The following is a 17627-nucleotide window of genomic DNA, read 5'->3' as shown; positions in this document are numbered from 1 at the left end:
ATGAGCTATGCAGCCCCCACTCCACCCTGCCAACAGTGGCTTTTTAGTTGCAACACCAAAGGCACAATCCATTAAAGGAAAAAATCTATACATTGGATTTCATTAAAATTAAACATTTCTGCTCTGCAAAAGATACTGTCAAGAGAATGAGAAGACAAGCCACAGACTGTGAGAAAATATTTGCAAAAGGCATATCTGCTAAAGGACTATTACCCCAAATATAGTAAGAATTCTTAAAACTCACAGTAAGAAAATGAACAATCTGATTAAAACATAAATAGAAGACTGGAGCAGACACCTCACCAAAGAAAATGCACAAATGGTAAGTCAGGACAAGAAAAGATGCTCCACATCATATGTCATTAGGTAAATGCAATTCAAACAACAGTGAAATACTACCACATACCCATTAGAATGCCAAAATCCAGAACACTGGCATCACCAAACGCTGGTGAGGATGTAAAGGAACTCTCACGCATTGTAGGTGGGAAAGCAAATGGTACAGCCACTTTGGAAGTCAGTGTAGTGATTTCTTACAAAACTAAATATAGTCTTATCATATGATGCAGTAATCATGCTCCTTCATATTTACTCAAAGGAGTTGAAAAATCTATGTCAGTCCACAGTACACAGATATTTTTAGCAGTTTTATTTATATTTTCCAGAACTCAGAAGCCAGGACATCCCTCAGTATGTGAATGGATAAATTAACTGTGTTGTATCCAATGAAATATTATTTTAGTGCTAAAAAGAAAGGAGCTATCAAGCCATATAAAGACATGGAGGAAACTTAAGTGTACATTACTGGGGCACCTGCGTGGCTAGTCGGTTGGCCATCTGACTTTGGCTCAGGTCATGATCTCACGGTCTGTGAGTTCGAGCCCCGCGTCAGGCTCTGTGCTGACATCTTAGAGCCCAGAGCCTGCTTTGGATTCTGTGTCTCCCTCTCTCTCTGCATCTCTCCCGCCAGTGCTCTCTCTGTCTTTCAAAATTAAATAAGCATTAAAAAAAGTGTACATTACTAAGTGAAAGAAGATAATCTGACAAGGCTATCTACTGTACGATTCCAATGTATGATATTCTGGAACAGGTAAAACCATGGACACAGTACCAAAGACAAAACCAAGATCAGTGGTTGGCCAGGGGTTAGAGGGAAGAGGGACGAATCTGCAGAGCAGAGAGGGGTTTTTTTTTAGGCAATAAAATTATTTTGTATAGTATTATGATGGTGGATACATGTTATTGCACATTTGTCAAAACCTGGGTTTCACAGAAGGCAAAACACCAAGAGTAGACCCTAAAGTAGACTGTGGACTTTGGGTGATGTAGTATCAATGTGGGTTCATCAGTCATAATAAATGTACCATTCTGGTATAGGATGTTGATAGTGAGACAAGTTGTGTGAATGTGGGAGGAGGGGGAAATGAGAACTCTCTGCAGTTTCTGTTCCATTTTGCTGTGAACCTAATAAAACTTCTCTAAAAAAATAAATTTTATTTGAAATAAATACATATAACCTATTTAAAATAAATCACCCCCAAACTTAGCACTTTCAATAACAAGAACTATTTATTTCACATAGTTTCCGTGGTCAGATTCCTGGATTCCTAGTCAGGAATGACTAGCTGGGTGCTTTTGGTTTAAGGTCACATGAAGTGACAGTCAAGATGTCAGCCAATGTTGCAATCATTTGAACCTTTGCATAGGTCTAGAAGATCCACTCCTGATTTGGGTCACTCATATGGCTGATAGCAGGAGGCCTCAGTTCTTCACCACGTGGAGCTCTCCATGGAGTTGCTTGGGTATCATCACAGTATGGTGGCTGGCTTCCCCACAGTGAGTGATCCGAGAGAGAGCAAAGTGAAAACCACAATGTCCCAAAGTGAAAACTACAAAATGACTCAGTTCAGAAGTCACATGCCATTATTTTCACAATATCCTACTGGTTACACAGGTCAGCTCTAGTCAGCATGGGAGAGGACTTCACAAAGCTGTGGCCACCAGGATGTCAAGACAATTGTAAGCAATTCTGAAAGTTAGCTACTGCATAGGTGTTTCAAATTTATCAGCAGAGAGCAATTCCTGCCAACCATTCTTTAAATATCTGCTCTATGTACAACCGTCTCTCTTTACAATCCTAAAACTTGTTGGTGTGTGACTTCTTTTTTGTTTGTTTGGTTTTGTTTCTGGGTAAGCCTATCAGAGATTTGTCTATGTTACAGAAGAAGCTTTTGGATTTGTTGACAGTCTCTAATGTATGGTTGTTATATATTTAATTACCTTGCTCTTTTCTTTATATTTTTCCCCTTCTCCTTTCTTTGGTTTGTTCTGTACTATCTCTGACTTCTTAAGTTTAATCACTAGAGTATTTTTAATCATATTTGTTTCTAAAGTATGTATTTAGGTTATAAATTTCTCTGTGACCGCTGCAGCCCATAAACTTTGATATGCAGTATTTTCATTTTCTTCCAGCTCTGATTATTTTCTAGTATCCATTATAATTTCTTCTGAAATATATTTTTTAATGTGTATTTATTTTTGAGCAAGAGAGAGACAGAGTGCGAGCGGGTGGGGGGGGGGGACGGGGCAGAGAGAGAGGGAGACACAGAATCCAAAACAGGCTCCAGGCTCTGAGCTGTCAGCACAGAGCCCGATGTGGGGCTTGAACTCACAGACTGTGAGATCATGACCTGAGTTGAAGTTGGACGCTTAACCAACTGAGCCACCCAGGCATCCCAAAAGATTTTATTTTTAAGTAATCTATACACCCAGTATGGGGCTTGAACTCACAACCTGGAGATCAAGAGTCTCCTGCTCCACTGACTGAGCCACCCAGGCGCCCCTGTGATGACCATTTTTACCTTCAGTAATACTTTTTGTTTTAAGACCAATTTTGCCTGATTGTAATATAATCATACAGCTTCCTTTTGGTTAGTGTTTTTCTTTTTCTTTTTTTTAATGTTTTATTTTTTATTTATTTCTAGGAGAGAGAGAGAGACAGCGTGAGCAGGGGAGGGTCAGAGAGAGAGGGAGTCACAGACTGAAACAGGCTCCAGGCTCCGAGCTGGCAGTCAGCACAGAGCCCGACGCGGGGCTCGAACCCACGAACCGCGAGATCATGACCTAAGCGAAAGTCGGACGCTTAACCGACTAAGCCACCCAGGCGCCCCGGTTACTGTTTTTCTACTATATCTTTTCCCATCATGTTTCCCCCATATTCATGTCCATATGTGTCCATTGATGTCTCTTGAAAACAATGACTGATTGCCTTTTGCTTTGTTTTGTTTTTTCTCCAATCTGACGTTCTCTTTTAACCATAAAATTTTGATTATTTACATTTACCCCAATCACTAATATATTTTAAAATGTTTCTACCACTTTAAATTGTAATTGCTATTTGCCATGTTTTCTTTGCTTATTTTTATCCTTTTACTGCCCTTGATGAAGCTTTCTATATTCTTTTTTCTTTCTCTTACTCTTATTTTTTAAATTTATCTTTAAAGTTTATTTATTTTGAGAGAGATAGAGTGTGCTAGTGGGAAAGGGGTAGAGAGAGAAAGAGAGAATCCCAAGCAGGCTCTGCACTGTCAGCGTGCAGCCTGATGTGGGGCCCAAACTCACAAACTATGAGACCATGATCTGAGTGGAAGTTGAATGCTTAACCAACTGAGTCATGAAGGCGCCCTCTTTCACTTTAAAAATAATGTTTATTTATTTATTTTGAGAGGAAGAAAGAGAGAGAGAGAGCAGGGGAGGGGCAGAGAAAAGAGGGAAAGAGAGGATCCCAAGCAGGCTCCACGCTGACAGCACGGGGCTCAGTCTCACCAACCAGGAGATCATGACCTGAGTGGAAATCAAGAGTTGGATGCTTAACCAACTGAGCCACCAAGGTGCCACCCACTCCTTTTCTTCCTTTTAATGTGCATTTTTAAGTTGATAAACATTCTAGGCTAATAATTTAATCAGTATCTCTACTTTCCTCACAAACATAAAAGGATTTTTGAAACCTGATGACTCCCTCCTATCAGACGTATTACTTGCTAGTATTTTAGTTCCATGCTGTTTTCTTATCCCTCAAGTTAATTTAAGCATGGCCAGATCCTCAAATGATTAACATACTAAAAATAGAGACCTTCAAAACAGTGGTTCAAACAAGAGAGAAGTGTTATTTCTTTCTCACATAATATTCCAGAAGCAATGAAGTGGTCTAAGACTGTTAGGCAGCTCCATCCTGTGGGGTCACTCAAGATAGTTTTCTTCCATCTTGTTCTTCTACCCTCCCCTACCTAGGGTTAAATTCTGGTACCAGAATGCTCTTAACCACCATATCATAGTCATCTTAACTTCCCAGATGATAATTCACCTCTACCATGTCCACATTCTACCCTGTGGGAAGGAAGAAAGATGAAGTTGAACACAAGCAACTTCTTTTAAGGAAGTGACTTGGAAGTACATATGCTTGCAAAAGAGGCTGAGGAAGGTAGTCTCTTGCTGGGTGGCCAAGAGCCCAACTAAAACTTGGAGGCTTCTGTTATGGGAAGAAAGTGAGAATGGGCTTTGGGAAACAAGTTGCAGCCTTCATGGGCTTCAGCAGAATCCTCTTCTTTCTCTGTGTTTGCTTCAATCTTAGACAAGCAGCTTCCCCCATCCTCCAGTGATGGCAAAGATGATCACTAACAACATTATCTTAATGGTCTCTCATTTCAGCAATTCCAGTAAAAATAAGGGAGTGGCTCCTTACAAATAGTCCCAACTGAAGTCTAGGATTTCCTCTAATTGCTCCAGTGTGGCTCACATGTCCATCATAAACTAGTCACTTTGGCCATAGGGATGCAGTGCCCTAGTAAATAGGTATGGGTCACATAGTCATCTATAGAAGGTGGATCAAGTAGGGTTAATCCTATGCAAACCATAGGAACTCAAAGTTGGAAAGAAGTGGTCCCCAACAGACAAATACTGAGGTGCTGCCATCATCAGAATGGAGGCTGAGCAAGCAACATAAACAGATGACCATTAGACTTATCTATCCTATCAGGCTATTGGATGGTTCAAGAAAGTTGTGCCATTGAATGTGTTTTAAAAATCCAAATAAACAAAGATGGAAGGTGATGCTGATGATGAAGTTGCATGGGATACCCTTCCTTACAATTCTGATAGGAGAGCTTCTACTCAGCTCTCCTTGGTCATACATTCGGCACCTTATGAACAAACCTCTGTTATGCGGACCATACCACTTACTAATTATTGATTTTGTCTGTCTCCCAGTCCTCCCATAACACACCCCTCTGATTGAGGGCCCCCTCGGAGCTAGAACTTGTTTGCATTCCACAATGCCCAAGGCACAGGGTGGGCATCAGGAGACTAGACTTGTTAAATGAAAGCAGGGTGGGGGCGCCTGGGTGGCTTAGTCGGTTAAGCGTCCGACTTTCGCGGATGGTCATGATCTCGCAGTTCGTGGGTTCGAGCCCCGCGTCGGGCTCTGTGCTGACTGCCAGCTCACAGCCTGGAGCCTGTTTCAGTCTGAGACTCCCTCTCTCTCTGACCCTCCCCTGCTCACGCTGTCTCTCTCTCTCTCCTAGAAATAAATAAAACATAAAAAAAAATTAAAAAAAAAAAAAAGAAAGCAGGGTGAAGTCTCAGTGACTCTCAGTAGCCCCTCCAGTTTCTAATCCCTTTGAAACTCATTATTGGGAAGAGGCCCACCAAATCCCAGGGAGTTCTGCAGAATTGGGGGTCAGACCAGATTATGTTGTTTATAGAAATGTATTTCCTAATGACTGGAAAACAGTGCCAGGCATCATATTATTTGTGGAGCTCAAATCAAATCATAGAAAGACAAAGACCCAAGTAGGAGGAAGTTCAACAGATAATTGATTAATCAGACTTATCGTCTCATCCTGTTTAAGGTTAAAACACACACACACACACACACGCACACACACACACCAGCTCCATTCCCAATCTAAACATGAAAGTGACTTCCTTCCCCAGAAACACCAATGCCCCTGTTTACCTGATGCTGAAAACTCTACCTATCTTAGAGAGAAGCAAAGCTGAAGACCAGTGACCGTTGCTAGTGATAGGTAGTAGAACACAGTATAGGAGATATAAATGGGGGGACATGAAAAAGAGGCCAAAGCATACTTAGAAAAACAAAAGGTCTTCCTGGAGGTGTTCAAGTGGCTGACCTACTTGGGAAGCTCCACCTAGGGTTTCCTGGATGGGTCCTTTGAATACTAATAGATACCATTCACTGAGCCATTGCCATACTCCAGATGTTGTGGTAAGCATTTTTAATGCAATATCTCATTTTAGGGGTGTCCAAGTTGCTCAGTCAGTTAAGTGTCCAACTCTTGATTTCGGCTCCAGTCATGATCTCACCATCATGGGATCGTGCCCCACATCTTGGGATTCTCTATCCTCTCTCTCTCTGCCCCTCTCCCAGCTCACACTCTGTCTCAAAATAAATAAATAAACATTAAATACACACACACACACACACACAATTTTAATTCTCAGAACAACATTGCAAGTTCAGAATTGGTATCCCTGTTCACAGGTAAAAGACCAGAAAGGTGCAGTGATATTCCATGGCCGTACAGCTAAGAAATGAAAAAGCCAGAATTTGAATCACTGGATTTGATTTGACTCAAAGCTTCCACTCTGAGACCTTAACGATCCTCAGCAAACCACTTTGAGGTAGCCATTATTTCCTCCATTCTATAAATGAAATCTACTGAGGCCCAGGGATGATCCAACTTGCCCAAGTGACAAGATAGTAAGTGTCAGAGCCCAATCAAGCCTGTCTGACTCCAAAATCTACCGCGCCTCTTAAGTAGAGGAAGAGCAAAAGCCAGGGGGTCAGGAACATGCCAGTATGTCCCTGTGCATCAGGCCCTACCCTGTCCCCTTGTTTCCTTTCTACCTTCAACCTCTACACACAGGCCCCTTCCAAGAATTTTCTTTTCCCTGTCTCTCCCCAGTGTGACCCCTGGGCTGAAGAGGGACTGGGTAGCTCTTGGGCAGCTCTAAGACACCCTTCCCCTAAAGGTCCTCTAAAAAAGGGACAGCCAGGATGCCCCCAGCCTGGGGAATCACATCCCCACGTATCTGAGCAGGACTGGCAAGTGCTTGGATCAGGAGCCAGCCAAACTGAGCTCAAATCCCGCCCAGTAACACCAGCTTTCTCTTTAAAAAGCATCTATTCTGGGAACAGACATTTCACTCGGGATATCCTTCGTATTTTAAAAACTGAATCCCCCTCCTCCATGATTGGCCCGATTTTACAAAAGAGGAGCCTCGGGCTCCCAGGGGGGCGGGGGGGAGGAGAGCGGCATAAGGACAGCCAAGTCAGTCACCAGCCTGAGACTTGAACCCACCTAGGCCCCAGATTCGGCTGTTGCCTAGGAGCTGAGGAGGGAGGAGCTGCCGGAGCGGAGGGGGGAGGGGACGAGCCAGGGCGAGCTCCCAGCAGCGCGCGCTGACGAAAGCAGGTGATTTTTTTCTGCAGCTCGCTTTCTCTCAGCATCTTTCCTGGATTTTTTTCCCCCTGCCGAGCCGTAGATAAGGGTGGGGCCGCTTGCCTGCAGCAGAGACGGCGGCGGCACAGCGGCTGCAGCATCATTGGGAGCAGCTGCTGCAGCAATGCTCGGTCTCCGCTGGAGGTGATCGCCTCCGAGCCCTGCTAGGTGGCCGGCTGCGACGGGACGCCTCGGAGTAGGAGAATACAGCCTCGTCCGTGGACCCGAAAGCCACACTGCTCGGCCCTTCCTCTACGCCATGGCTTAAGCCCGCAGCCACCTCGCCTCGCGTCGCCTCGCTTGGCCGGGGTCTGCGCGCCGCCGCCGCAGGGAGGGGCGCGACCCAGACGCCCTCGCCCGGGGACTCGGGGACGCCTTGTGTCTCACCCATCTGTGCCCGCAGCAGACTGCGCTCCCAAGACCTTTGCAGGAGGCTCCCGGAGGCGTTTGCAGCCGGTAATCGGGGGACTTTACGGACTTTATCTCGGTGATAGTTTGACCTTCCTGGGCGCTCTCTGAGGGAGAAGACCGAGGTAGCGCAGGCCACTAGGGGAAAAACGGTGGGAACCAGATTAGCTACTGGTCGAGGGCCAAGGGACTGAAGTAAGATTAGAGACTTGCTTGAGAGCCACAAAAAGAAAGAGGCAGGGCCAGCTTTGCAGCTAGCATCATGGCGTGGCCGTGCATCACGCGGGCCTGCTGCATTGCCCGCTTCTGGAACCAGCTGGACAAGGCGGACATCGCTGTGCCGCTGGTTTTTACCAAGTACTCGGAGGCCACCGAGGCCCCGAGCGCCCCGCCGCAGCCGCCGCCGCCTCAGCAGCAGGCGCAGCCGGCGCACGCGCCCCCCTCGGCGCGGGCGGTCGCCATAGAGACGCAGCCGGCCCAGGGCGAGTTGGATGCAGTTGCCCGGGCAACGGGGCCGGCGCCGGGGCCTAGCGGCGAACGCGAAGCGGCGGCTGCCTCAGGCCGGAGCGGGCCGGGCCCCGGCCCGGGCTCTGGCTCCACCTCCAGCGCGGGCCCCGCGGACTCGGTGATGCGTCAGGACTACCGCGCCTGGAAGGTGCAGCGGCCCGAGCCGAGCTGCCGGCCGCGCAGCGAGTACCAGCCTTCCGACGCGCCCTTCGAGCGCGAGACCCAGTACCAGAAGGACTTCCGCGCCTGGCCGCTGCCGCGCCGCGGGGACCACCCGTGGATTCCCAAGCCCGTGCAGATCCCCGCGTCCTCCCAGGCTGCGGTGCCAATTCTCGGGGCGTCCAAGCGCCGGCCCCAGAGCCAGGAGCGTTGGCCCACGCAGGCCGCGGCCGAGGCCCAGGAGCAGGAGGCGACCCCTGGCGGAGCGGGTGGCCTGGCAGCCGGAAAGCCCTCCGGTGCAGATGAGCGCGACACACGCAGGAAGCCCGGGCCCGCCTGGATGCTGCGTCGCGCCGAGGGGCAGGGGCCGGAGCAGACGCCTCTGCCCGCAGTCCAGGCCCAGGCCCAGGTCCAGGCCGCGGTCCCCGAGGGTGGCAAGGGACGTGCAGCGGTGGACGCCCTCAACAGGCAAATCCGCGAGGAGGTGGCGAGCGCGGTGGGCAGCTCCTACAGGTGAGATGCGGGCCTCAGCGCAGACGACAAGTCACCCTTACCCTTTCCTGAAGGCTGCTCAGGCCGGGGCTCATTCTCTGCACCCGCAGGCCTCACATGCAGCCCCTCCCCTTCCAGACCACACCCTCTCCCCAGCCGCATCCCAGACACCCTTCCAGGGCTGGCTTCTTCCTGCTCTTTCTTATGTGAGGCTGTTAGTGCTGTCCACCCCGGCCTGCCGTCTTTCCCTCTACCGCTTTAGCCACTTCCCCCCCTCCCCGCCCCCAGCCCTGCCCCACCTTAGATCCCTGCCTGCTCAACAGAGACCCTTTGCTGTTTCTTCGCAGGTTGTGCCATTCTGCCCCACCCACCTCACCAGCTGCATTCGCCCGGACGCTGCCCCTGGCTGGCTGAGCTGCTGCCCACTGGCCTTGGTGCCTTCCCGCAGGGCCCCATCCTCCTAGAGGAAGACCTCTTTACCAATGGCCGGTCCCCCTCCTCCCTAGTCCAGTCTACTTGGCCATTCATTCTTCCCTCCCTCTCTCAGTCCCTGGGAGAGATCCAAGCACCACACCCTTTTCCAGATTCCCTGCAGGGCTCTTAGAGACCACCCTCCTCCTTCTACATCAGCCTTGTAAAGTCAGATTCCTTCCTCCTCTTAGTAGCTGTGACACACTGAGCACGTTTCTTTACCTTTCTGGGCTTCAGGTTCTTACTTGTAAGATGCGATTGATGGTAGATTGTTCTCTTAGAATTGCTTGTTCATTTATTAAATATAAATGTTGGATATATTTTTGAGCACCTACTATATATCTGGCACTGCCCTAGACATTGTGAGGATTAAATGAGATGGAGTAGGAGAATTATGCCTGGCACATCGTAGGTAAAATCAATGTCTTAGTTCAATTGCAAGTTTGTGCATGATGCCTTGTTATTCAGATTTCCACTTCCTAGATGCCTCCAGCCTTCTCCCCTATTGATGCATTTTCTTTCTCCTTTCCCCTTATGTTCTCCAGTTGTGTTGTTCATTCTGTTACCACTGAGAACCCCTTCCTTAGCACATTTAAATTCCCTGTAAATGAATGCCTCCAAGAGAGGGCATATCCATTTTCCCTCTGTGTGTGTGTGTGTGTGTGTGTGTGTGTGTGTGTGTGTCTTTCTGCCTCTCTCTCTTCCTCCCTCCCTCCCTCTCCCTCTCTCCATCCTTCTAGAATTCTCCCTCGGCTGCAGCCTCAAGCCCTTCCAACTTGCCTTCTCACCCTTCATATATCCAATATGTATTTCTGAATGCTTAGCTCTCCATCCTGCCCTTATGTTTTAACCCAGATCAAGAAGCTAACAGATCCCATTTGACTCTGAATGTGTAACGTTGGGCTGTATGGTCTCTGGGGAAACAGATGTACATGATGAATAAATGAGCTAGTGGTGTGGCTTATCGGGTCCTTCATCAATGCCATGGCCAGTTGCCTCTCTCTTGCAGGAGACTGTGGTTGGGGGAGACTGCAGAGTTAGTGTCTTTTGCCAAGACCCTATATGTAGCCTCATGTCAGACTGATGTCTTTCTCCAGTGAACATAACAACCACTCCCTCACATGCTGAGGGAAGCATAGTATAGATAGATATCATCTCCCTCCCAGGTTTTGACTCCGGAAAGCATTTTCCAATGAGAGGGGGCAGCTAATATTTGGCACCTACTCCATCTTCCTGAATTCCCACTGGCCATTTCTCTCTTGTTTTATTGTTATCTCGACCACAGTGGTCCCCCAGGAATGCACTACCTTTTTTTTTTTTTTTATGGCTTTGGTCAGGCCAGATCCTTTTCCTTGGTTCCCAGCCATCAGGAGTGGAATTTTCACAATTTCTTCATTCTACTACCAAGAGAGGATCAAAAAGAAAGGAAGGAAGCAAATAAGCAAGGAGCATGAAAAACAAAGCCAAGATGTAGTTTTGTGATTCTGCCATGGCCTTCTTGTTTTACAAGCTTGTTTACAAGCTCTCTTCATTCCCTGAGAGCTCTACCATTGGCCCAACATCACAGATTTCTGATCTGGCTTCCTCATCTTCGTATTCCCATCCTACTACCCTGTGGCAAGTGGAACCTTACACCCACCTCACCTCCTCAGAGGAACTACCCCCCCTCACCTCCACAGAGTCAAGGCCAATCAAGAGAGATCCCAAATTCTCAAATCTCCTTCGGTGATCTGCCTCAGTTTATGTTTCCAAGGTAGTAGAACTTTCTTTATTCATGGATTATTGGCAGGAGAGTCAGGGAATGACCTACCCTTCAGCTACAACCCCCCAAATATTTTGGCTTGTATCGTTGTTCCATCTGGCCTCTTCCCCCCAAAACACTACCTTAACTGTACAGTAAGCATGTCAGGCTTTACAGTTAGAAATATACTCAGGGAAGCCTGTGTGGCTCAGTTGGTTAAGTGTTCGACTTCGGCTCAAGTCATGATCTCTCCATTTGTGAGTCTGAAACCCGCATCAGGCTCTGTTCTGACAGCTTGGAGCTTGGGGCCTGCTTGAGTTGTGTGTGTCTCTCTCTCTGCTCCTCCCCCGCTCTCACTCTCTCTCTCTCTCTCTAAAATAAATAAACATTTTTTTTCAACTTAGAAATATACTCACACTACAAGTGATGGAATTGAATGGGGGAAGGCTATGCTCTTGCAGCTGGTGAGAATGATTATTTTTAGTGGCTATCAGAACTCCACCAACCTATCAAAAAAAAAATCTCTGAGCACCTCAAAAAATTTTTTTTCTCATTTGGGTCTTCTGTAAAATTTAATTATGCATGTGACTTAGGGGCCAGCAGTTCCATTTTGCTGTATAATCAGGAGGGGTTTGAAGCATTGAGGAAATGAGTGTTGCTAAGAGACATAAATTTCCTTAATGGGCAATTTAAGTGCATGACAATTTGATGTGAAATTTAATGTTGTTTTTGGTTTCAGAAGAAAAATTAACTAATCATAAGAAAATGCACTTTGGGTGAAACTAGATATGAAGAAATAAGATAATCAATTAATCAGATATATCATAAAGAAAAAAGATGCCTGGAAATTGTAGTCTTATCTGGAACATTGGTTTTTCCTTCCCTATTGTCTCGTGTTCTTTCCCTTGCTATGATTCCAAATATCTCCTGAATTTAAGTATGCCCCATGGCTGGCAAAGATGAGTCTTACATTGTCTTATTAGAAGCCAAGTTGGGTTCCATTTCAAAGATAATTTGATTTACGAACCTTTTCTTCTGCCACTCTACATAAATCATGGTGGCTTACACCATGGCGACTGGTTCATCTCATGGGCTTTCCAAGGGACATCTGTCACATGACATCAACACGGAGCAGTTTGCTTAAGTAGAGAAAGGAAACGTAATCCATCAGCTTACCATACTGGTGTATAATGTAAAATATACATTCAGCACGCAGAGTCATATACATACTAATTGGTTTTCTCCTACAATATTCAGTTAGTAGATAACATCATATGTCTTTGGTGCTATGATTTTGAGAAAACTTCTGAATTCAACAGTTCATCTAATTCATAACCTATCCACACTAGCCTGAGATTTTTGCATTAAGTGCTATCTCAGATATCTTTCATTATTCACAATCATGAAGTTGATTAGTCTTTAGTACACTCATATGACATAGATGATATTATAAAATCAGGAAAGCATGCCTCTGTTATCATTTTTAATGTTAAGGATGGATTTCACGAGGCAGCCATTTGTGACTTTAGACCTAGCATTCTCAATCAGAAAAGAGGTGAGTCATGAGGAGGGGATTAAAATTCCCCTCTCGGTCAACCCCACTGCCCTCACCATCAGTTAATAAGAGATAGATGGGGTGGCAGGTGCTCCCCATAGAAATGCTAATGAGAACCTTTTCCTGGAAGAAGTCAGCTGAGGCACCAGGAGGTAGAATTAATAAACCAGAGGCAAAGTATTTGACAAATGAGAGTAGAAACAAGGAAATCAGAAAGAAAAGGAGCCTTTAGTATCTGCCCTACAGTCTCCCATGAAGGTTAGAGAAAGGCCCTTCTGACGTGGCTTCTGCTCACAGAACCACCCTGTGCTTCTAGGGCAACTGCCCACTTCCCTAATTTCTTCCTGGGTAAGTCTCAGCAATGTTTCAAGGCCAAGTCTCAGCAATGTTTCAAGGCCAATCTCAGATACTGAATCTTTAAGGATACCTTCCAGGATCTGCCATTCAGAACTAATTTTTCTTGTATTCCCTTTTTATATTCTATACACTTCTCATTGTCGGCTTGATTGTAAGATACTTTTTTCCATATCTGTCTTTTCTACCAGATCACAAAGACTTGAAGAGCAGGGCTGTATTTTGTTCATCTACTTCTCACAGTGTAACCTTGTGCCTAGGTGCCATGTAGATTTGCTGAATCCAGTAGAATATTTAGAGTTTGGTGAAAATCTTATCCACCTATACATTGATTCATTTCATTCAGCTTTATTTAGTTGGATTTATTTTAAAAAAAAATGACCACCAAGCCCCTGCTATGTATCAGATAGGGTTTTGGGGATACCAAATGATTACATTAAAACCTTTGTGTAAGGGGTTGTGCCTGACTTGATCAGGATAAAGTCCAGTCTCTACTAGGTTAGCACCAGAAGTAAATGTTCAAATGAGGACAGGGTGCAAACTTAAGAAACCTGATGTTCCTGCACTCAAAGCAGTGATCCTCAACCTTGACTGCACATTGGAATCACTGGAGAGCTTTAAAAAATGCTGATGCATAGGTGCCTTGCCTAGGAATGCTGATTTAATTGCTCTGGGGTGTGGTGTGGGCATCTGAATAGTTTAAAAATGGTCCCAGGTGATTCTAATGTGTAATTCAGGCTATGACCTACTTCCCGAAGGCGAGGGTTCTCAAAATTTAGTACACCAAAGAATGATCTGGCAAGTTTCCTAAAACGCAGATTCCTGGGCCTCATCCTCAGGCATACTGATTCAGTAGGTTTAAACTAGAGCCTAAGAAACTACACTTTAACAAGCAGTCTGGCTAATTTTGATGCAGGTGAACTTCAATCTGTAGTTGGGAAAATACTGCTTGCAGACATTTGCTGCCTTTAAAGTATTAGTTTTCTCATATACAAACACGGTGTTGCTTCCCATTTATTTAAGTCTTTTATGTCCTTCACTTACACTTTGTCATTTTCTCCACAAGAGTGTCTCACACACACGTTTTTAAGTTTTATTGTTCTATATTTAAGTCTTTAACAATATAACTAGATTTTAAATTTATGTATGGAATGAGGTAGGGATCCAATTTTCTTTTTTCCCATATGGAAACTCACGTATATTAACAATACCCTTTTTAAGCTCAACTTTTCATCACTAATATCTCCATGAATCTCCTCTATCATAGAAGGATCCCTTATGCTTGGATATATTTCTGAGATCTCTGTTCTATTCTGTTATTCTGAGTTAATGCCACACCAACATCTTTTCTTTTTGTCAAAGATATTTTAAATTATTTTTTCTACTGTGAAGATTATATGTTATTACATTTTATAATTTTTTGTTCTTCATATGTATTAATTTTTGGATATTGAGTTTGTATTCAGAAACTTTATCACACTCTGTAGTTAGTCTTGTCTGTAGACTCTCGGACTTCTTGGACTGTGGAGATAATGTCTGTTTTTAGCAAATACCAATTTTCTTTCCAATATTTATATTGTGTGTGTGTGTTTGTGCGCATGTGCACGCACACATGTGAATGCGCTGCTACATTGGTGAGGACATAGGGTGTGGTTTTGATAGTAGGTGATAACAGGCATCTTTGTCTTGAGATATGGAAATGCTTCTGTAGTTTTATTGTTAAGCATGAGGTTTGCTCTGTGTTTTTATGAGATGGCTTCATATCTGGTTAAGAAATTTCTCCTTATCTTAGTTAACTAAGGGTTTCCAAAAATGTGGATGGGTATTGAATTTTGTTGAATGCTTTTTCTGCATCAGCTGAAATGATCATATGGTTTTTCTTTGCAAATCTGTCAATAGATTGTTCTGATATTGAGCCATCTTTGCATTCCTGAGACAAATCCTACTTGTATAAAAATGTTCTTTATGATGCTGAATTTGGTTTGCTATTTTTATTTGAAATGTTTGCATACATATTGATATCATCCCCAAAGAGGGAGTATAAAAAATTAGCCATCAGAGAATGGAGCCCTGAGGGATACAAGAATATGGGGTGGGGGGTACTGACAGCAGAAGGAATGGACATGAAAAAGAAAGGAGTAATCAGAGGGGACCAGAACAGAGACTTATCACAACTTACCACAGAAATCATGTTGAGTACCTATCTCAGCAATGCCTTATGCCTATTTGGGAAGTTTTACTGAGAAATAACTGTGTACAAAGCATTTTGCTAGGTCACTGGTTGACCTTGTGCAGTCAACTCTTAGATATATAACGTTGACTGGGACTAACCCACAAAGAGGAGAGGAGATAAAATACAGGTAATTTTTGATTGCTTTCTTGCGGGGGTGGGGGGGGAATGGCATATATGAATGTTAAAAAAAAAAAAAAGTCAAGCCAGTGATAGTTTTAAATCTAAATCTGCAGTCACTAAGAATCATTCAATTTCCCAGATACAAAACTAAAAAATTCCAGTCAATGTCCACTAAGATTAAAATAAATGTCCGTAAGATTATATCCATGTCTATAATCAATGCAGCTTTGGCTTTACAAGTTTTATCAGTTGTATAAATGCAGGCAGATGAGCTTCTAATTCTCTACTAAATGAAGAAAACTGTTGAGCCTCAACCAAAAAACTAAAAATTCTCTTGATGTATACTAAAGATGCTAGTTTTCACCATTAAAATAATAATAGTAGCTAACTGAGTGATTACTATGTGCCTTGCAGGCTGCTAGAAATCTTAGATGCTTTATAGTAGAATCTTTTCTCCTATAATCTTTATAGTACACCTGCAGAAATGGTATTATTACTTCCCCTGTCAGAGCTTAGGACCCACTTGTCTGCCTTTAGGTTTTTAGATTGTTAAAGATGCAGACTTTGTCTGGAAAAGGCAGGGAGGTGGATTCTCTCCTGGAGCCTTCAGAAGGAACACCTTGCTTCTGTTGACATCTTGATTTTTCCAGTGAGACCCATTACAGACTTTTAAATTTAGGACTATGAAATAATACATTTGGGGACACCTGGGTGACTCAGTTGGTTAAGCAACCAACCTGATTTTGGCTCAGGTCATGATCTCCCAGTTTGTGAGATCAAACCCCGCATTGGGCTCCATGCTGATAACATGGAGCCTGCTTGGGATTCTCTTCCTCTTTTTCTGCCTCTCTCTCTCTCTCGTTCTCAAAATAAATAAATAAATAAACTTAAAGAAAGATAATACATTTGCATTGTTTTAAGTCGTTCAGTTAGTGGTAATTCATTTCAGCTTCTATAGGAAACTAATATACAAGGTTTCTCAATCTTGGCACTTCTGATATTTTGGACTGAATAATTCCTTATTGTAGGAATTGTCCTGTGCATCGTAGCATCTCTGGCCTCAATTCATTCCATGCAGTAGCATTCCCCACTGCACCCTCACCCTTGCTAAGTTGTGATAATCAAAATGCTTCCAGATGTTTCCAAAAGCCCCCTGCAAGGGTAAAACTTGCCCATGGTGAGGACCAGTGTTATATGAGAAAATTACTGCAGTACTCTATAATATGGATATATTTCACAGACATAATGATGGGTGAAAGGAACAGAGACAAGTGCACTTATCGAATGATTCCATTTGTATGAATTTCAAACACAGGTCAAAGGAATTGGTGATAGAAGTCTGAATAGTGGTGATCTCTGGGGGTAGGGTGTGTCATTGGTTAAGAAGAAACACAAGGGAACCTCTGAGGTATTGGAATTGTTCTATATCTTGATCTGGGTGGTGGGTATGTGGATCTATACATTTGAAAAATTAAGATTTATGGACTTTATTCTATGTTTGTTATGACTCAACAAAGAAAAAGAAAACAAAGTATAAACCAAGTAAATGGAGATACAGGTTTGATGCTCAAGAGAAAAGGCAGAATGGAAAAGCTCTGGACATGGAGCTGTGAGGATCAAACCCACAGGCTTCAAGGTGGGTGGGGAATAAAGAGGGTGAGAAAAAGAGAATGTTGAGGCCGGGGCCCAACACGCATTGACCCATCAGGTGTAGGCAGAAGAAGAGTAGGCCAAGGATGGACCATTGGTGTCTGTGTGTTGTCCCCATCTCAGAGTGAGAGCATAGCCCCCACCACTGTCCCAACTTCCCACCTCCCCTACCTCTGGCCTCCGTGTCCCCTGAAAGAGCTACCCCACACATATAGAAAACGTCATAGTACTCTTCCCTATCCTCACTGCCCTAGCACAGCCCATTGTCAATGTGTATTTGTTTCCAAGCTGAATGAAGAGGCTTTTGCAGGACCAAGCCGGGTGCAGCCTCTTCTGGTGGGAAAATTGGGCCCAGATCCCAAGCCACAAAACCCATCCTAAGTGCCTCCTGGAAATACCGCCTCCTCCACGGTGCTG

The 17627-nt window shown here is 44.6% G+C and overlaps 1 protein-coding gene across 1 annotated transcript in view; it reads left to right on the top strand.

Annotated features, from left to right (window-relative positions):
* Positions 1-7982: 7982 nt before the first annotated feature.
* Positions 7983-17627, top strand: part of MAP6 (microtubule associated protein 6) — a 74959-nt gene continuing 65314 nt past the window's right edge. The window contains exon 1 of the mRNA XM_039228690.1: positions 7983-9107. Coding sequence (XP_039084621.1) covers positions 8191-9107 — 917 coding nt within the window. The 5' untranslated portion in view covers positions 7983-8190. The remainder of the gene's footprint in view (positions 9108-17627) is intronic.

Source organism: Hyaena hyaena, unplaced genomic scaffold (assembly GCF_003009895.1).
Source record: "Hyaena hyaena isolate Hyena2069 unplaced genomic scaffold, ASM300989v1 scaffold_34, whole genome shotgun sequence".
NCBI lineage: Eukaryota > Metazoa > Chordata > Mammalia > Carnivora > Hyaenidae > Hyaena > Hyaena hyaena.
Note: the sequence above shows the minus strand (reverse complement) of the source record. Positions and strands in the feature narration are given on the sequence as shown.